The following is a 21,595-nucleotide window of genomic DNA, read 5'->3' as shown; positions in this document are numbered from 1 at the left end:
ATTTTTGAAGATTCACAGGGATCACGCGTGGGTAATCCTGATAGCTCCGGCGTGGCCACGCCAGCATTGGTACACATCACTCCTGCACATGTCTGTTCAGGCGCCCCTGACGCTACCCCTGCTCCCGGATCTGATCACGCAGGACCGGGGCTCCCTCCGCCACCCGAACCTCAAGTCCTTTCACCTCACAGCATGGATGCTCCATGGCTGAACCCGGTGGAGATGCAGTGCTCCCAGCAGGTCAGACAAGTGCTGCTCGGTAGTAGGAAACCATCAACTAGGGCCACCTACCTGGCCAAATGGAAGCACTTCTCCATATGGTCGGGTCAGCGAGGTCACAATCCGCTGGGGGTCCCAATCCCCATTATCCTAGACTATTTGCTTCACCTCAGACAACTGGGCCTCTCCCTCTCCTCGATTCGGGTTCACTTGGCGGCCATCTCTGCTTTCCATCCGGGAGAGGAGGGTACCTCAGTGTTTGCAAACCCGCTGGTCGGGTTTTTCCTCAAAGGTATGGACAGGCTATTTCCGCATGTTCGTCAGCCGACCCCTGCTTGGGACCTGAATCTGGTCCTCTCTGCTCTCTCGGGACCTCCCTTTGAGCCTCTGGCTTCGTGCTCCCTGTTGTACTTGTCGTATAAGACCGCCTTCCTGGTGGCGATCACCTCGGCCAGGAGGGTGTCGGAGCTCAGGGCGTTAACATCCGAGCCCCCGTACACTGTCTTCTATAAGGACAAGGTCCAACTTAGACCTCACCCAGCTTTCCTACCCAAGGTCGTCTCACAGTTCCACATGGGTCAAGAGATTTTTCTCCCGGTGTTTTATCTGAAACCACACTCTTCCAGTGAGGAGCGGAGGTTACATTTCCTGGATGTCCGCAGGGCCTTGGCTTTTTACATTGAGCGTACCAAGCCGTTCAGATGCTCAACTCAGCTCTTCATCGCAGTGGCGGATAGGATGAAGGGGCTCCCGGTCTCCTCTCAGCGAATCTCTTCGTGGATCGCGACCTGCATCCGGGAATGTTACATTATAGCTAAGACCCCTGTCCCTCCGGTCACGGCCCACTCCACTAGGGCGCAGGCCTCTTCTGTGGCGTTCCTGGCTCAGTTCCTGATTCAGGAGATTTGTAGAGCGGCCACGTGGTCCTCCACACGTTCTCGTCACACTACGCCATCACGCACCAGGCTAGGAATGATGCAGCCTTCGGTCGTGCAGTACTCCAGTCAGCAGTGACCTCCGACCCCACCACCTAAGGTTAGGTTTGTGAGTCACCTACTTTGAATGGACATGAACAACCACTCGAAGAAGAAAAAACGGTTACCCACTTTTTAGTAACTGTTGTTCTTGGAGATGTATTGTTCATGTCCATTCCAGTACCCACCCTCCTGCCCCTCTGACAGAGTGCCGGCAGGAAGGAACTGAGGGGGTGGAGGGTCGGCGGGCCCCTTTATAGGGCGCCGTAGTGGCACCACTCCAGGGGGCGCCAGGGCCGACCCTACGGACGCTGCTAGGGGAAAATCTTCTGGCTGGCGTGCACGCGGCGCACGCACACCTAATTTGAATGGACATGAACAACACATCTCAAAGAACAACAGTTACTAAAAGGTGGGTAACCGTTTTTTTCTACTACTCATATCAGATACTGAAATGTCCAAAAGAGAAAAAATATATGGAAGTTACATAGGATATCATGATGCTTCTGCAAAGTCTGGTCTATTTTTAATACCTGTTCCTTTATTCAACATATTTTTTTATTAAACAACTTCTAGCTTTCTTTTTTTGTGTGCAGTATAAACAGGTTTTTGCTCTGAGAAGACAGTGGAACAGCTGAGGTCACATGTATTCATTGGTTTAAAACACGGCGCTATGGATGTCCACCTCTTTTTCTTGAAAGTGACTTTGGGCATGGTTTTGTGTAAGAATATATTGCAACTCATTTAAGTGTGCTAGAAATCTGTGATGCATGCATACTGTAGTCCATCTAGAGGTTCTGTAATTTCCACAAGATCAGATCATGAAGCATAGTGACATAAAATTGTTTATAGATAGCTAGCCATCTGTTACTTGATGTTTAATTTTGTTGTTCTGTACTTATTTTTTAGATACAGACTTGCCTCTGATTATGATAATATCCCTAGGAAAATGATTTTTTTTATTTAATTATTTTCTTATTTTTAGTCAGAGGCCAACAAAGTTTATGGAACGTCCTCGCCCTGGAGTTCAAATGATCTGTTCTTCTTTTAGTGCTGGTAAAGATTTTCTTTTCTACCTCTTTAATATAAAGATTTGTAATAAGGCATTTAAGGAGCTTAGTAAAATATAGTACTATTACTACAGTGTGTGTGCTTAGTTAGCTGGATGGGATCTACTGAAGAAACATGCTATGTAAGAGCTTAGAATTATTAATAATAATGGATTTTCATGTTGTGTGCATAGACAATTCATGTTTGCTATATAGGACTCCTTGGGTATCATTAGGTATAAAATCTAGTTAATGTGTTTTTGTGATTTTAGTTTCCTCCAAGAGCAATGTGTACTGTGCATAAGGGAGAGCATCAAAGGGTTTGTTTATACATCATGCACAGAAGTTTTTATAAGGGACTTGGACAAGTAGAGTTAAAAACTGGACCTAAGCTTCTAAGCATGTTAGGCATTTTTGAAAATTCTGCTTCCAGTGACCAGAGAGAATTCAAATCTTCTGTTGAGTTTGAAAACCAACTCCCTTTGTCCATGTCCTCTTTAAAAAAAAAAATAAAAAAAATCCTACATTTGTTTTGCTTATGAAAAGTTACTTTAAAAAAATACAATTGCGTAATATTGTTTTAAGAAAAATTAGGAATCATTTGTGTACATGTAAAATTTTCTAACATGCTTGGTGTCTCAGATTTTTCATGTAATTTTGAATATTAAATAAACAGACAATGAAAAATGATGAGTCAACCTAGCTATAAACTTTTTATGGTAATAAATAAACTTTAATACATTTAAGGTCATTGACAGCTTTCAAATAATGTTACGTTACCTTTTTCCTCATGACTATTGCTTATTTGTGCTTATCTTTCTTAGGCGGAATGTTTCTGGCCACTGGAAGTACAGATCACATCATTAGGGTTTATTTCTTTGGATCAGGTCAGCCAGAGAAGATATCAGAGTTGGAGTTTCATACTGTAAATACTATTTTAAAATTACATAAATATTTGATTAAAATATGTTGATAGATTGAATTCATTGGTAATTTCTGTATTCTTTATGTAGGACAAAGTTGACAGCATTCAGTTTTCTAACACTAGTAACAGGTAAGCAAGCGAATATTTGTATGTTTTTATTTGAGGACAATTTTTGCAGCCTCATGAAAATAATTTCCAAATGTCAGTTGTTTTCTCGAGCTTGTTAGAAATAAACGTTTTGAAGCATTCTGTGTCAACTTATATTTAAAGGTAATCTGCAATATTTAGTAATTTTTATGGGTTATCGTTAGATTTATTTAAAATAATTATATGGCTTCCTCTTTATCATCACTTTCGTCACAAGTGCCTAATGCTTAGTTACTTAATGACCAAATTTTTTGTGGGTTATGAAGAGATGAAAGGTGCATTGGTACACTTTGGAAATACTTGTAGTATACTTTATCAATTGTCCTAAAAGGCTATTTAAATAGCATTTTTAGTAAGTGGCAACTTGATTCACAGCAAAAAATAATCAGATAGGGTAAGGAAGAGCATTCTGGCCTGTGTTTGTCTGATTAGCCTGAAATTTATGAGTAGATATTTATTTATTTATTTAAATTCATTAGGAAGGCAACCATTTCTCCCACTGACATTTAGTGTTCTAATATGCAATTTTATCATGATATAAACCGCTCTAAACTGAGCTTGGGAGAGTACCATCAGTTTTTTCAAACTTAAGCCATAAGGGAGAAAAAAAGTTCAATTTAGATATCATAGCAACTGTGACAAAATACACAGTTCCAAATTACCTCAGGGATAGGTTTTGCTTATTTAAATAAGGTGTGTCTTTACCTTTAATTTCTGCTTTCCTGCCATCTTGGCCTTTTGCACCACTTAGCTTTTGCACTGGAACTGTATGAAGAGAGGGGGCTTTGGCTTAGCATCTGTATAGAGTTACCCTGATGTTTCCACTGTGGTCGCATATTCAACAGAGCAAAGAGTGGTAACTGGGCAAAACATGGGATGAGGGCACATGATCCACATACGACAATGTGTGTGGGGAGTTATTCCAGCCTGTAGGCTGTAGTACTGGGGCTGGAAAGTGAATTTCACCATGAAGTACATTTCACCCAAAATCAGTAGTGCAGAGTTTTTGAAATAACAGGTATATTGGTGCACTTGTGTAGTACATTACAGAATAAAAACCTAATGATTAATAGCATTTTCTCTCCATAATCAATTTTCATATGAACTGTCTTGCCTCTGATTGATATTGAATGTTAATTTTTTTTTGTAGGTTTGTGAGTGGAAGCCGTGATGGGACAGCACGCATATGGCAATTTAAACGAAGGGAGTGGAAGAGTATTTTGTTAGATATGGCTACTCGTCCAACAGGGTAAGCAACATCAAATGGTCTGCTTTCAAATGGTCTACATCAAATCGTGCAAATTTGAAGTGTGTTCAACCCTAATGCTAGTTACTGACATAGCACCTAATCACTTAAGAGGAGTTAAATATAAAGCATATTGTTCTGAAGCATAAGAACATAAGAATGGCCATACTGGGTCAGACCAAGGGTCCATCCAGCTCAGCATCCTGTCTGCCAACAGTGGCCAATGCTGGGTGCCCCAGAGTGAACCTAACAGGGAGTGATCAAGTGATCTCTCTCCTGTCATCCATCTTCACCCTCTAACAAACGGAGGCTAGGGACACCATTCCTTACCCATCCTGGCTAATAGCCATTAATGGACTTAACCTCCATGAATTTATCTAGTTCTCTTTTAAACCCTGTTATAGTCCTAGCCTTCACAATCTCCTCAGGCAAGGAATTCCACAGGTTGACTGTGCGCTGTGTGAAGAACTTCCTTTTATTTGCTTTAAACCTGCTGCCTATTAATTTCATTTGGTGGCCTCTAGTTCTTATATTATGGGAACAAGTAAATAACTTTTCCTTATTCACTTTCTCTACACCACTCATGATTTTATATACCTCTATCATATTCCCCCTTAGTCTCCTCTTTTCCAAGCTGAAAAGTCCTAGCCTCTTTAATCTCTCCTCATATGGGACCTGTTCCAAACCCCTAATAATTTTAGTTGCCCTTTTCTGAACCTTTTCTAATGCCAGTATATCTTTTGAGATGAGGATACGACATCTGTATGCAGTATTCAAGATGTGGGCATACCATGGATTTATATAAGGGCACTAAGATATTCTCCGTCTTACTCTCCATCCTTTTTGAATGATTCCTAACATCCTGTTTGCTTTTTTGACTGCCGCTGCACACTGCGTGGATGTCTTCAGAGAACTATCCACGATGACTCCAAAATCTCTTTCCTGATTAGTTTTAGCTAAATTAGCCCCCATCATATTGTATGTATAGTTGGGATTATTTTTTCCAATGTTCATTACTTTCCATTTATCCACATTAAATTTCATTTGCCATTTTGTTGCCCAATCACTCAGTTTTGTGAGAACTTTTTGAAGTTCTTCATGGTCTGCTTTGGTCTTAACTATCTTGAGCAGTTTAGGATTTCAACTTTATTTTTTAAATATATTTGACTACATATTCAGCTGCTCAAGCTAGTTCCTCTCAGATGCACCTTAACTCCTGTTTGCACTACTGTTTCATTAGGAGGTCAAAGGAAAACTGCTGCTAAAATCTTCCAGCCACAGAGCTAGCAAAGCATACAGGTGATTTTTTAGGGCATGGCTACACTTGGAGATGTAGAGTGCTTTGAGTTAAACCAGCCTTCGGAGAGCGCAGTAGGGAAAGCGCTGCAGTGTGTCCACACTGACAGCTGCAAGTGCACTGGCGTGGCCACATTTGTGGCACTTTCAGCAGCATTGGGAGCGGTGCATTATGGGCAGCTATCCCATAGAGTACTTCTTCCCATTCTGGCACTCTGGCTTGTGGGAAGGGGGTGAGGGGCACGGGGCATTTTGGGTCCTGTCCCAACGCCCCGGGATGCATCGGTTTGCATCCCAGCAATCCCTGTGCTTCCTTCCACTTTGGCGCCATCTTGCAACGTTTTTTGTACTGTGCCCTCTGTCTTCCCTTTCGGTCTGTGGGAATGGAGCCCGAACTGCTGAGAAATAGGCTGACGAGTCTCGCCAGCACGTCATGTTTGGCAGTCAAGTTACTCCTTAAGTTCCAAACTGACAGTGAGGACTCCGGTGATATTGATTCGAATAACGCATATGACATGAGATTGCTCGTGGCATTCACAGACATGCTCACCACCATGGAACGCTGCTTTTGGGCTCAGGAAACAAGCACTGAGTGGTGGGATTACATCATCCTGCAAGTCTGGGATGACAAGCAGTGGCTGCAGAATTTTCGGATGAGAAAAGCCCCTTCCATGGGACTGTGTGAGGAGCTTGCCCCCATCCTGCGGCTCAAGGACACAAAATTGAGAGCTGCCCTGCCGGTGAAGAAGCAGGTGGCTATTGCAGTCTGGAAGCTGGCAACTCCAGACAGCTACCGATGGGTCTCGAACCAGTTTGGAGTGGGAAAGTCGACTGTTGGAATCATGTTGATGCAAGTTTGCAGGGCCATTAATCGCATCCTGCTCAGAAGAACCGTGACTCTGGGTAATGTGCAGGACATTGTGGACGGCTTTGCACAAATGGGCTTCCCTAACTGCAGAGGGGCGATAGATGGGACGCATATTCCATTTCTGGCACCAGCCCACCTAACCTCCGAGTACGTTAATCAGAAGGGGTATGTCTCTGTGGTTCTCCAGGCACTTGTGGATCACCGTGGGTGTTTCATTGACATTAACGCAGACTGGCCCGGAAAGGTGCATGACGCATGCATCTTTCAGAACACTGGCCTGTTCAGGAAGCTGCAAGCTGGGACTCTTTTCCCAGACCAGAAAATCACTTTAGGGGAAATCGAAATGCCCATTGTGATCCTTGGAGACCCCGCTTACCCTTTAATGCCGTGGCTCATGAAACCCCACACAGGGAGTCTTGACAGCAGCAAGAAGCAGTTCAACAACAGGCTGAGCCAGTGCAGAATGACTGGAGTGTGCTTTTGGCCATTTAAAGGGCCACTGGTGCTGTCTGTATGGGAAGCTGGACCTGGCCAATGACAGCATCCCCGCAGTTATATCAGCGTGCTGGACCCTCCATAACATTTGGGAAGGGTGAAAGATTCACTCAGGCATGGAACTCAGAAGTTCAACACCTGGAGGCTGAATTTGAATAGCTAGAGAGCAGGGCTATTAGAGGGGCCCAGCGCGGGGCTGTAAGGATTAGGGAGGGAGTAATTTGCCTTGAGGGAGCAATTTGAGGCTGAAAGTCACCAGTAATGTTTGGTGCCCTGCATGGGAGTGAAGTGCAGTGGTTCCAATGTTAGTAGGAATCTGTGTTTGCTATGCTGACTTGCAGTACCTGTTTCTTTCCTGGGCTAAGGTATCTTTTACTATATGCAATAATAAAGAATGTTTTCAAAGCCAAAAAATCCATTTATTGAAAAGAAAATTCATTTATTGAAAAGAAACACAGCTGCTTGGGAGACAGAAAGGGCAAGGGGGTGGGAAATGGTACAATCACAGATTTGCATATGTCCTATTATACTCAGCCTTTCTGTCTGGAGTGCTGAGCAATGAGTGCTGCACTTCAGGATAGCTATAATGCATGGTGCTGGGGGTTGAGTGCAATGGGTAAGGGTTGTAGTTTTCAGGGCTGGGTGGTGAAGCTACAGATGTTGGAGGCAGCTGCTGGTGATAAGAACCCGGGTGTTGGGGAAAGTGGGTTGGAGGGGACATGGGGGCAGTTATGGGAGAGAGAGAGTTATGGGACAAGGGCAGCAGATGGGGGAGGGGAGCGAGGGGTGGGCGCCTGGATCGAGTCTGCTTGGTGCTCCATGATGCTTATCAGCTGACCTGTGCTTTGCTGCCGGAGCTCCATGCTTTTGTGCCGGCGCTCCTCGTTCTGCTGGCAGATCCTCCTTTCACTCTCCCTCCACTCCTACTCTTTTAGATTCTCATCAAGGGACTGCTGCATTACTTCATGCAGCATGTCTTCTTTGCTTCTTCGTGGCCTCTTCCTAATTCTTTGGAGTCTTTTGGCCAGTGATAACACGGACGGCTGAGATCTCAAGGTTGCATTTGTAAAGGCAAAATGCAACACTTAACAGAGCAGCATTGTTCACACCAGACAGAGCAATGATTCCCCTGTACTTAAGGGCAAGCACAGTCTATGCAGTAGCATAATTTGCCCGTCCCAAAGCGAGCAGACATAACCCACAGGAGCTCCAAAATGGTGAGTAAACACAGGGTCAAGGGAGACTGATTGTTTCACGGCCGTACTGTCCTCTGGATTTCTGTGCCCTGGGGAGAGCCAACAGCTGCAGGGGTCTCCTATACTGAACAATGTGTCCACATTTTCCACAGGAGTTCATCCTGGAAGATATCTTGCTGCTGAGGGTGACCTGGGAAGCAAGGGAGGAGGGTCTTCTACTACAATGCAGTTTCTGCCCTGGCCCATATGAAGCTTGCCTGTGTGCAGCGATGGTCTCCCCGCCCCTCACGGCACAGTGGTGCAGACAAGTTAGCCTGACTGGGGCAAGGACCACAGTGGCTCTCCCAGGAAACCTGCGCAGGCACATTGCCCAAGTTCTGGATGAGACCTTTGAAGAGATCACTGAGGCCGATTACTGCGATGTGAGAGAGCACATCAATGCCCTGGTCCGCATCTAGGCATGCATACAGCCTAACGCTCCTCACCCCAAGAGCCTGCACCGAATAACTTCCTTCCCAAAATAAAAGCCGCTTACTGGGCACCTCCTCTGGTATTTGTCTTTCCCCAAGCACCGGCCGCCGCGACTGGCTACCTTCCTCCTGGCTTGAGAACAGCTCCTGGCTGCATGCATCTAGGGATGCCGGCGTGTCTTCCTCCTCCTCAGCACCCTCGCTCCCGCTTTTCTCCTCCTCCTCCTCCTCCTGCTTTGTTAAACTGGGCTCTGAAGTGTCCATGGTGGTACTCGGAATGGAGGTGGGGTCGCCCCCAAGTATCGCGTCCAGCTCTTTGTAGAAACGGTAGGTCGTGGGGTAAGCACCGGAGCAGCAGTTTGCCTCGTGGGCTTTGTGGTAGGCATTCCGCAGCTCCTTCAGTTTAACCCTGCACTGCAGTGCATCCCGGTCATGGCCCCTTTCCATCATGTCCCTTGATATCTGCCCAAAGGTATTGTGATTCTTAAGACTGGAGCGCAGCTGGGACTGGACAGCTTCCTCCCCCAAGACACTGATGAGGTCCAGCACTTTGCCATTGCTGCATGCCAGGAATCACCTGGCGTGTGGAGGCATGGTCACCTGGAAAGATTCGCTAAGAGCACTCCACGCCTGGCAGAGCAAACAGGAAGGGGACTTTCAAAATTCGCAGAGAATTTAAAGGGCAGGTCTGACGATTGGTCACCTGAGGGCCAGGCAGTAGAGTTCAAACTGTTGACCAGAGTGGCTGGAACAGGCATTGTGGGACACTTCTGGAGGCTGATCAGAGCGGATTAACAGACGAGGGCATCCACACTGGCACTGCGGTTATTCCACTCATGAGGTGGATTACCAGGAGTGCTCTAGCTGCGGAGTCAGAGCGCTCTACATGCCTTGCCAGTGTGGATGTGTCAGGAGTTAGAGCGCACAGGGCTACTTTAATGCGCTCTAACTCGCAGGTGTAGCCATGCCTCTAGAGACCCATGTTAAAGGACTTAGATACGTTTCTGGAGCACAGAGGCAAAGGCCAGGGTTGCACTTAAAACTTTTGCCGGAATAGTGATGTCGATTTAGGGAGAGTGATTTTTTTTAAAGACTTTTTTTTAAACACTAGGCAAAACCCCTAGTGCAGATGCATTCATACTGGCAAAAAAGTGCTTTTGCCACTATAACTTGTTTTGTTTAGGGAACTGGTATAAGTTATACTGGCAAAAGCACTCTAGGAGGGTTTGTTGATATAGTAATACCTGTATAGCTATTACTGGTAAACTTTTTGTACTGTAGACTAGGTCAAAGTTTAAGTAAAAGCATGAGGTGGTTCTACCACACAGGGAGAGGAAAAACAGGCTTTGTCTCCCTTTGTGACTAAGATCTGTGACAACTATGTGTCTGCACTTTTTCTCCAGGGCTATGACTTGGAAATACCAATGGTTAATAGTAACCAAACAGCTCTAAATACTTCATCACTATCCCCCATCAGTCCTATGGAGATCCTGGCAGTTTCCAGACCTTTCAACATGGATGTGCTCCCCTTTGAACAAAAGGCCTTGTTCATTTGTTGAATCAAAAAGAAGAACCCTCCTGTTGGGTTAAGATGGCCCTTTATACCCCAAGTTCTTTCTTTGTCTCCTGTGTTTCTTCAAGCCTAGCCTGAACCACTATATGCAAATTACCCCAATGTGTGGTACTTCTCTGGTTTTGTTTATAGTCCCATGGACTGCAGTAGTAATCCCGCACTGTTTTTAGTTCCTGGAGAACATAGGATAACCCTGACTCATTGAGTAGAATACAGTCACTAGCCTACAATGATCCATATAACATTTGTGACGTTAATACTGTGGTCTGCAAAGATAGTGCACGTGGTTGCAATTTCTCTCTCTGACTCCTCCCCCTTTGCAAAACTGCCAGCTTCCCCCTTGACATCGTCTAAGCTTTGTCTGTGCTGAGGAAGTTTAGAAATACATTTTTCATCAGCTCAGCTGCACTGAATGAATCATAGAATATCAGGGTTGGAAGGGATCTCAGGAGGTCATCTAGTCCAACCCCTGCTCAAAGCAGGACCAATCCCCAACTAAATCATCCCAGCCAGGGCTTTGTCAAGTCTGACCTTAAAAACCTCTAAGGAAGGAGATTCTACCACCTCCCTAGGTTAACCCATTCCAGTACTTCACCACCCTCCTAATGAAAAAGTTTTTCCTAATACCCAACCTAAGCCTCCCCCACTGCAACTTGAGACCATTACTCCTTGTTCTGTCATCTGCTACCACTGAGAACAGTCTAGATCCGTCCTCTTTGGAACCCCCTTTCAGGTAGTTGAAAGCAGCTATCAAATCCTCCCTCATTCTTCTCTTCTGCAGACTAAACAATCCCAGTTCCGTCAGCCTCTCCTCATAAGTCATGTGCTCCAGCCCCCTAATCATTTTTGTTGCCCTCTGCTGGACTCTTTCCAATTTTTCCACATCCTTCTTGTAGTGTGGGGCCCAAAACTGGACACAGTACTCCAGATGAGGCCTTACCAATGTCGAATAGAGGGGAATGATCACGTCCCTCAATCTGCTGGCAATGTCCCTACTTGCACAGCCCAAAATGCTGTTAGCCTTCTTGGCAACAAGGGTGCACTGTTGACTCATATCCAGCTTCTCGTCCACTGTAACCCCTAGGTCCTTTTCTGCATAACTGCTGCCTAGCCATTCGGTCCCTAGTCTGTAGCATGGGATTCTTCCGTCCTAAGTGCAGGACTCTGCACTTGTCTTTGTTGAACCTCATCAGATTTCTTTTGGCCCAATCCTCTAATTTGTCTAGGTCCCTCTGTATGCTTTCCCTACCCTTCACATCTACCACTCCTCCCAGTTTAGTGTCATCTGCAAACTTGCTGAAGGTGCAGTCCACGCCATCTTCCAGATCATTAAAGAAGATAATGAACAAAACCGGCCCCAGGACTGACCCTTGGGGCATTCTTCTTGATACCAGCTACCAACTAGACATGCAGCCATTGGTCACTACCCCTGGAGCCCGACGATCTAGCCAGCTTTCTATCCACCTTATAGTCCATTCATCCAGCCCATACTACTTTAACTTACCAGCAAGAATACTGTGGGAGACCATATCAAAGGCTTTGCTAAAGTCAAGTAATAACACATCCACTGCTTTCCCCTCATGCACAGAGCCAGTTATCTCCTCATAGAAGGCAATTAAGATAGTCAGGCATGACTAGCCCTTGGTGAATCCATTCTGACTGTTCCTGATCACTTTCCTCTCCTCTAAGTGCTTCAGAACTGAAGACCTCAGGTAGAGAAGATTCAGGTGGCTTCCAGTATTTTTACCCCCATGGGTTTAACTGATACAGTGTTTAAAAAAACAAAACACCAAAAGCCTCCAAAACCTTGTTTATATTAACATGCCTTCTGGTGGAGCAGAATTAGTGAGATATAGCCTGTGATGCAGTCATACGTTAATACACAAATCAGCTGGACATTGAAAACTGAAATTGTGGGACTGTGAATAAAACTTCTTATCAAAATGCAAGAATTTATAGTTCTCTAGTACTGATTATTTTATTTATTTTCATATTTAATTTTAAAATCTGCATTTGGTAATTTTAAATCAAGCTTCTACAGTTTTATCACATGCGCTACACCAGAGTACTGTAATGAGTCTTGCCACAAAATGCAGATTGTTTACCAGAGTATATAGGGCTTGTTCACTTCTGATTCTTGTTCTGTATATTGTGCTTCTACTTTTATACCAGCTGTCGTAATAAATTTGCAGAATTTTTTCTTTTCAACACACATTAGTACAGATTAGAATGATTGTGTCTCTTCTTGCTACTTCAGCTTCTTCTTTAGCATCCATACAGGCTTTGAGCTGACATGGTACTAGTATTCAGCACAGCAGCACTATTATTGGGATTAGGTTGAGCACTGTAATTAGTTTCTTTTCAAAATCACTAAAAGAACTGCAGAATTTCTTTCCTTGTTGAAAAGATGATCAGGTACTTCTCTTTGATAAGAGTGTTGGGAGAATTTATTGAAAACATCAAAAGAGATTGTCAGTCAATTTTTTTGTGGGTTTTCACACTTGAACAACTTTCATATTTGACTGAAGGGATATGCCATAGCCCAGAAGTTGGAATGCAAGGGAAAGAATAAACCCTCTTAAGAACAATTTTCTAGTGGAATAAATCCACCCTATTGGATTCTGTAATGCTGGGGTTGTGCACCTGCTAGTGACTACTTGGAGCCAGCTTCTGAAGATTTTTTGTTTTTTCTGGAGGTAGGAAGACATGCCAGGGGTCAGTTGAGTAAAGCCTGAAGTTCTCTATACTCTCCCTGTGTGGCCAAAATCTTTCCTTACCTACTGGATGTTTTATTTCACATCCTTTTTCTCATTCTTTCAGTTTCCTGTGTAGTCTTCTTTCTTCCTTACAATTTTTTAATGTTGTTACTAGGACCCACAATAATGAAGGAAGCAGATCTGTTTAGGCATTTATATTGTACTCAACAGCATAGCATCTGAGCATCACATTGCTGGCATTCCTGAGTCATGGTCTGGTTGCTGCCTGCTCTGATCATACTATAGCCTAAACCATTGTCTTTGCTTTCTAGCTGGCCTTACCTTGTCTTTCCTCCCACCAAGTCATTCAGTCAAGTTTCCTTCAATCTGACTCTTCCCCCTTTTCAGTCATACAAAGGGCAAGACTACACACATATAGCCTTACCCCCCCAACCCGCTCTAGCTCCAAAATGTAGTCAATGAGCCCCTTAGAACAAGTAATAAAAGAAATCCTGACCTCTGAAGCAGTGGTTCTCAAATTTTTTGTATTAGCAACTGCTTTCGCACAGCGAGTCTCTGAGTGTTACCCCCCTTATACATTAAAAACACATTTTTTATATTTAACACTCTTTTAAATGCTAAATTTATAACCCTGTTGTTTAAAATGAATTTACCTTTTCTCACCACTTTTAAATTAAGAGTAAAACACACTTTTATTAAATGATTGCTATAAGCAGAAATGTTAATTTTTAAAAATAGTTACTGTTTAATACTGGGGTGGGGCATAGAGAAACTGTCAATAACATTGATTTGCTAGTTAGTTTGGAAGGCTGTGAAAAGTGATATTAACAAACATACAAATATCACTTTTCACAGCAGACTTACAAGTGCCTCATTGCCACCCTTACCTCTGCGCTGCTGCTGGTGGCAGGTACTGTGTTCAGAGCTGTGCAGCTGGAGAGCAACAACTGCTGGCCAGGTGCCCAGCTCTGAAGGCAGTGTCACCACCAACAGCAGCAGAGAACTGCAAAAGTAAGTATGGCAATGATATATGATGCTGCCCTTACATCTGCGTAACATTTGACCTTTGAACTGTTAGGGGTGGCTACAGGGGGCTAAGGCAAATTTTGGGGTGGATATAACCCCTGCAGGCCCCCCTAATACCACGGCTGCCTATGTGGCTGACTATTAAAATATCTTTTTGTTTTGTTTTAGTTTTTTTTGCCAATCTCAGTGTTATGATTGGTCTGTGGTTTAATGCAGCTCTTCAGCTGCTGAACAATCAAGCCCTCTAATGTTGTCTCAGTGCCAGGGCTGTCCTTAGGGAAAATGGCACCCTGGGCAAACTTCTATTTTGGCACCCTTTCTTTGGAGGTGGAGTGGGATTGCGGGTGGAACTGGGCTGGAGGGGCTTGGGCTGTCAGCCCCATGCATGGCGTGGTTCCAGCTGTCAGCCATGCGTAGAACTGTCAGCTCACAACCCCCCACATAGTAAACTTGCGACCCTCAGTTTGATACCCCTGCTTTAAAGGGATAAATTATCTTCAGAGTAGGGCTAGAATCTTACTCTTACTCATTCTTTTCATCCTGTATAGAATGACTCTGGTTGTCTGATGAAGGCTAACTTGACTGCATTTTTGTAGTCATTAAGACATCAGACACTAAAAAGAATCTACGGTTCTTCTTAAAAAGAAGCAACTTAAATGATATACTATATGTTATCAATGTTATTTTTTTAATAGTGGTGCGCAGGGTGGATAAAATCATATAAAAACTGATCTTATTTTTTAATCTAATGATTTTTAATTTTTTTATTTACATTTTTTATTTATGTGCTGACAGTTCTTTATAAAATGGGAATAAAGTAATCTTAAAATGCTAAAGTGGATGTTTTGTACTTGCTTCCTAATTGTAAATAGAATTTCAGATTTTACCTAGTGATATTTTTCTGCTAAATTGCATATTCCGTAAGCTTAACCCATGTGGCAGCAAGTCTCAGAGCCCAAATCAACTGACTCAGGCTTGCACTAAGGGGCGAAAAATAGTAGTGTAGATGTTTGTGCTTAGGCTGGAGCCCAAGCTTTGAGACCCACTCCCTCACCAGGTTCCAGAGTCCTGGCTCCAACCCAAGCCCAAACATCTATCCTGATATTTTTATTGCTGTTGTGCAAGCCCAAGTCACTTTACCTGAAGTCTGAAACTCGCTGCTGCCTTGTTTTTTTTCGGTGTAGACACTGTTAGACACCTAAAGTATTTGAGTGTTTTTCCAAATTCTGCCCAACATTTTATTTTTCAATATTTTGTTTTCTGTCTCTAGCAGTTTTGTCAAAAGGCAAAGATGATACTCTGGCAGTGGCATTAAAAAAACAAAACAAAATGTATAACTTAGTTAATAACTTTTTATAAAATCTCAGTAGTACAGATTTTCTAATTAGTTTTACAAAGCCTCAGTCTGATTTAAATCAATAACTTCTTTAAAATTATCAATTATTGTAAATGCCTTGATTTGTAAATAATTCAACCCTGATGGCTCACTGTCTCCTCCACCTATCCTTGCTTGCCTATAGTGTTAACACATATGTAGTACAAAGTGTAATTTCTAAAACTCCTCTCTTCCTAAAGTGAACCATTCAAGTTTTCAACAGATTAAAACCCACTAATTCCAGCAAAAGATGCAACTGTCCTCAGGGTCAGTGAACATGCACGTATACAACACAATTTGCATAGAGTTTATGAAGTACCTGTCACTGCCTTTTGGGTCTGTGTCATGTCAGTATGATTTGTGCATGTCAGATGGCCACAGTAGTTAGAGTTTGCCAGGACATTTCTGTCAGTGTGGGTCCCCACACTCCCTGTTTTCTATCTGACTGTAACCCACTCAGTCACTGCTTCCAGAATATCATTATTATTGTCTTTCATTTGACTTACATATTTCTCACACCTGGTAACAAACATCAAGACTGAGTACATTGAAACTCATAAAATTGCAGTCGTTAGCTCCTTCATGTCAAAATATTTCATTTCCAGAGAGAAGATCACACTCTTCTAATTCAGGCAATTTCTCCAAGATGTTTTTCTATGCTTGATTGATCTCAAAGAAGCATATATCTTTCTCACTTCAGTTCTTTTTTTTTAATAGATGCAGATGTGTATTCCAAGTAGGTGTGTGTGCGCCCCGCATGACAGAACTGGAGACTGTTGCCTAGATCAACGGCACTAGTGCCTCCTGCCTGTAGCCCCTCCTCTTGCTATACGAGGCGGTGCTGTCCCGTGCCTGGAATTTGTTCTTACCACCAGTTGGCTGTAGTTGGAGCTCTAAGCAGTTGTTGCTTCACAATCTTGCAAATGTATATCTTAGCCTAGTTTTGCTGAATATAGTTCATAGCTAGTTAGTTGGTAGTGGTAGTTAAAAGTTATAATGTATAGTATAGTGGTAGGGGTAGTGCTCCCTGGTGATGTCCTCAGTAGGGTTCAAGCATTGCCCTTCATGTGGAGTGGTGATTCCTAACAGTGACCCCCACAAATGGTCTTTTTCTGCCTTGGCAAAGCCCACCTTAAGGAGCACTGTTCAATCTGCAGATCATTCAAGAAGAGGAATCAGATGGCATGGGACCTTTGCCTAAAGCAGCACCTGCTTAAGCAGGCCATTAGGCTTGACCCAGTACCGAGGCCTTCCTTGGGCTGCAAATTGCCCTCCAGCTGAGAAAGCTGCTGCTGCTTTCCATTCCGGGGAAAGGGCCGTGCTGAAGAAGCACAGGAACCTTTCTGCATCGTCGGCACCTAAAAAGAAGTCACATAAGACAGATTGGGAGTGATCCAGGTCCTGGGGTGACTCTTCTGCATCCCCTAAGAAAAGCACGGACTGGCATGAGACCAGCTCCGGTGTGCAGCATGGTGCTGGTGCTTGTGCTTCTGATCATCCCTCAGTACAGGGCAGGGAAGGCATTGAGTCTGGTACTGATAGGAATGATGTTGGTACTGACAGTATCAGTGATGTACCAGGCTACAATGAGCCTACTCTACCTTTCAGTCCCATCCTCACTGCTGGTCCAGGACTTCGCAAGTCTGGTGGCTGCGATGGGTCCCCAGCTGGAGCATGCTGCTGACGTCTTGGCACTGCACCAGAAAGCACCGCTTCTGAGGATTGGCGTGGACACAGTACCGAAGACAATACAAGATTCTTCGGTATTGGCCCCTTCCTTGGCACCGACACAGTTGACTTTGCAGATGACATTGACGCACGTGGGTACTCCGGTACCACTGTTTGCATTTGCCTTTCATGACTTTGCCTGCGGCACTGACCTTCCAGTGGTGCTGACTACATCAGGGGCACCAATCCCGAACTCATTCTGGGCTATGGATGAGTTAGATCACCTATTGGCTCCCTCTGGAGTCACCCCTCCCATATCTTTGAGACTCCTCTTTTTCAGACTCGGGCTCCTCATTCTCCTGTTCCACTTCACCCGAGGGCATTGTGGGGCCAATAGTGGACTGATACAGCTAACAAGCTTGGCATGCACCTCAAGGCCAGGATGGAGGTCCCTGGCCCGGTGCCTACTGGGTACCAATACCTTACTGATACCAGTGGCCACTTTGGGCTCAGTGGGGAGTTCCTCTGTTTTAGAAGTCTTACTCATCCTCAGGGTCGAGATCCTTTGCTTGTGCACCATTGGTGGCTGCAGACCAGTTGCAAGACAAGATGCTTGTGGTTCCCCTTCCCGTGAAGCCACCAGAGTTTTCTCATCCGGAGACGCTGCCCCAGGACAATGCAGTGTTGTCTGGTTTGTCCTACCAGGACCTGTTATGCTGGGTGGCTTTGTCCTTCGGTATTCAGGCGGCATTTCTCCAGAATACCCATGAACAGATGGACGTTCTCCAACCCTCTGTCCCTGGGAGAGTGGCCCTTCAGATTAATGCAGTGGTCCCCAACGTGGTGCCAGCACCCGCCGGGGCATTTATGTGTGCCTGCCTAGTGACACGGTGTGAAAAGTAGTGCCCAGCAGGGGAGAGATGCCGCGGCCCCGCGCCTTCCGGGGACAGAGAAGCTGCAGGCTGTGGGTGCCGGTGTTCTGTGTCCCCGGCTGGTGCGGGGCCATGGCTTCTCTCTGAAGCTGTAGAGAAGCCACGGCCATGTGCCCGCTGGGGACAGAGAATTCCGGGGCTGCGGGCGTCGATGTTCTCTGTCCCCAGTAGGTGTGGGGCCGCGGATTCTCTCCGGCTTCTCTCTGCGGGCCCAGAACTGCCAAAAAAACAAAAAAAAACAAAAAACACAACAAAAAACACCACAACACCGGAGAAGTGCTGTTTTGTTCCAGTACAGCAGGGGTTCTGTTGGGACCCTTCTGGGGTCACAGGCTATTACATGGGGGATCGTGAACTATCAACCTCCACTTCAAACCCAGCTTTGTCGCCAGCATTTATAATGGTGTTAAACATATAAAAATATGTTTTTAATTTATAAGTGGGGTCGCACTCAGAGGCATGCTGTGTGAAAGGGGTCACCAGTAAAAAAGTTGGAGAACCCCTGCGGTACAGGGATACACGAGGGATTTTATTCCTACATAGCCCCAAACTCGCTACTGTGAATGACAGGGCACAGCAGGACAGATTCAAGTCCTGCCTCAAAGACAGAGACTTGAAGTGACTAGATCTTCTAGGCAGGAAGATATCCACCTCATCATCACTTCAGATGAGTATTGCAAACCAGGAAGCCAAACATGGCTAAATATGACTTCCTTAGCTGGTCGGCTATGGCTATGTTTGAGCAACTGTTGCCTGAGGTCTCCAGGGATGAATTCCGGATGGTTGTCACTGAGGGCTGCTTGGTGGCAAAAATGTTGTTGCAATTTACTCTTGATGTGGTGGACACTTCAGACAGGGCTGGGGCCTCCGCAGTTACTATGAGAATGGCTTCCTGGCTCCAGAACTTGGGGATTATGCTGGAAGTCCAGCAAACAATTGAGGATTTGCCCTCGGATGGCCAAACCTTGGTTTTGGACAAGACTGATGAAACCCTGCATTCTTCCAAGGATTTGAGGTCCTTCCCCCTGAGATAGCAAGACAATCCCAGGAAAGTGATAGATCTCACAAGATGAAGCACTCAAGCTCATGACCCAGCTTCTCTGCACACCCTCCTTCCGCGTCTGCTAAGTTCCCATTTTGACTCGTTGGTCCAGAGCACTGTTCCAGTTGTTCTTCCTTCCTCGCCATCCCCCCAATTTATTTGGGGACAGGCTGGCTGGCCTTTACAATGCCTGAGTCTTGTTAATGTCTGGCAGCTGGGTCCTAGACACTTTCAGATTAGGCTACACCATCTAATTTCTCTCTGCCTCCTCCCCATCCCTCTTCAGGGACCCCTCTCACGAGCTACTGCTCTTCGAGCAGATCAGCTCTCTGATATCATTGGGATGGTGGAGGAGGTTCGGCGAGAACACTACAGTTGCAGGTTCAATCCCGGTATTTCCTGATACTGAAATCCAAGGGCAGGATGAGGCCCATCCTTGATCTCCGTGGACTCAATAAGTTAATCAAATATGTGCGGTTCTGCATGGTCACTCTGTCAGCTAGCCTCCCTGCTTTGTCTCAGAATGACTGGTTCTTTGAGTTCTTGCACGTCTACTCTGCTTTAGGTGTGTGCACACTGTGAGTACAGTTGCTGGAAATTTTTCCCTCAGTCATACCCCTGGGGTCTGCTTTGGCAGCCTATGGTGCCATGTACATACACCCCCGTATAAGGGGTCTGGCCAACCCTGCATCTCCTGTGCTGCTTGCGGCAAGCCTATGCCTGTGAGTGACCCACACTCCAGTTGTCTGAAGTTCCTGGGAGAGAGACTCATATCGAGGATCGCTGTCAAATCTGCTGGAACTTCAAGCCCCATACTAATAGGATCCTGGAGACCAGGTTGAAGTCACACCTGACAGAGGCAGTGCTCTGACCCTCATCGAAGCTGAGCCAGTCAGACTGGCACAGAGTACCTCGGAGTCAGTGCAGAGTGCTCCTCCCGTCCTGAGAGTCTCTCAGCACCATTTCCTGTCATTGCTGCCAAAGAAAAAACATAAACAGCTGGCTTAGAGGGGGCATTCCCTGACTGAAGAAAGCCAAGCAGGGGAGCACAGCAGAATGTGAACTGAGTCTGGCTACTCCTCTGTCGTCGCTCCAAGGGCAGTACCATTGACTCCATCCTGTATGCAGGCTCTGCTGAGTCTGGTCCTGGTTCAGCCTTCGGCACCACAGGGACAACTGTGGCACCAGCAGGATCATGATGCTGTCTATCCTGGAGGTGTTTGTTGCAGCCAGAGACTTACTGGTGCTTTTGGTACTGCCATTGGCGGTACAAGAGTCAGCGACGTCAGTGCTGGTGAGCAGAAGGGAGTCTGTTATTCCGATCTCCTGTTTGGTACCACTGAGAGGGAAACCATTCCTGCTGGCCTCAACACAGGTCTCCCCACCGTGGCACTGTTCCCTGGCACTCAGTGGTACCACACCTCCATTGTCCCCGGAGGAAGACTCGTTGTCAGACTTAGAAGTGGAATCATATCCCCAGCTGAGGAACTGTTCCCAATACCCCCCTCCCCATCCCAGTCACCCTTATTTGGCTTTGGATCCAGGTATAGCAGTACCCCCAAGCGCTTGGCACAGAGGGCATTATAGGTGCTGGAACTAGGGCTGCTGAGGGTACTGCCGCATCCCCTAGCTTGAAGTGGTTTCCTGGATACCTGCGCTATGCCTCTTTCTTCACCCCCCCCCTTCCTGTAGTGCACAAGATCCTACTGAAGATCAAGCGAGACATAGTGTGAGTCGGTCTCGTAGTCCCAGCCTGGCCCCACCAACACTGGTTCACCGCACTGCTAGGCTTTTCAGTAGCAACTCTGATGCCACTACCTGTCCTCCCAGACCTGATACTGCAGACCAGTACACCATCAGTTAAAGTACGCCTGGCAGCAATTTCGGCGTTCCATGCCCTGGTGGATGGGCAATCAGTTTTCTCCCATGAGATGTCCATTCGTTTTCTGAAGGTCCTAGAAAAAGATACCCTCAGATTCTGGGGCCAATTCTGCTGTGGGACCTGAACCTGGTCTTCTAAAAAAAACACGGGCACCCCAGTTTGAGCCACTGGCAACATGCCCTATGTTGTACCTTTCCGGAGGCGATCACTTCAGCCAGGAGAGTCCTAACCCCCATACACTTCTTTAAGGACAGGGTATAACTTCACTCTCAACCCGTGTTCCCCCTGAAGGTGGTTTTGCAATTTCACAGTAATGAGGCTATTTTTCTGCAATTTTCTTCCCGAAATCACATGCAGACAGGGAGAAGCAACATCTCCATGACCTGGGCATTAGATGCGCCCTGGCATTCTACATTGAGAAGACAAAACCATTCCGTAGATCCACGCAGCTCTTTGTGGCAGTATCGAACAGGATGAAAGGCCTTCCTATTTCGG

General features: G+C 45.5%; 1 protein-coding gene across 1 annotated transcript in view; it reads left to right on the top strand.

The window, feature by feature from the left end:
• LOC123365963 (pleckstrin homology domain interacting protein) overlaps nt 1-21,595 on the top strand; it is a 357,662-nt gene that overhangs the window by 152,411 nt on the left and 183,656 nt on the right. The window contains exons 10-13 of the mRNA XM_045009003.1: nt 2,179-2,249; nt 3,067-3,167; nt 3,256-3,296; nt 4,465-4,563. Coding sequence (XP_044864938.1) covers nt 2,179-2,249; nt 3,067-3,167; nt 3,256-3,296; nt 4,465-4,563 — 312 coding nt within the window. The remainder of the gene's footprint in view (nt 1-2,178; nt 2,250-3,066; nt 3,168-3,255; nt 3,297-4,464; nt 4,564-21,595) is intronic.

Source organism: Mauremys mutica, chromosome 3, assembly GCF_020497125.1.
Source record: "Mauremys mutica isolate MM-2020 ecotype Southern chromosome 3, ASM2049712v1, whole genome shotgun sequence".
Classification (NCBI taxonomy): Eukaryota; Metazoa; Chordata; order Testudines; family Geoemydidae; genus Mauremys; species Mauremys mutica.
This window is presented reverse-complemented; position numbering and strand designations above follow the sequence as displayed.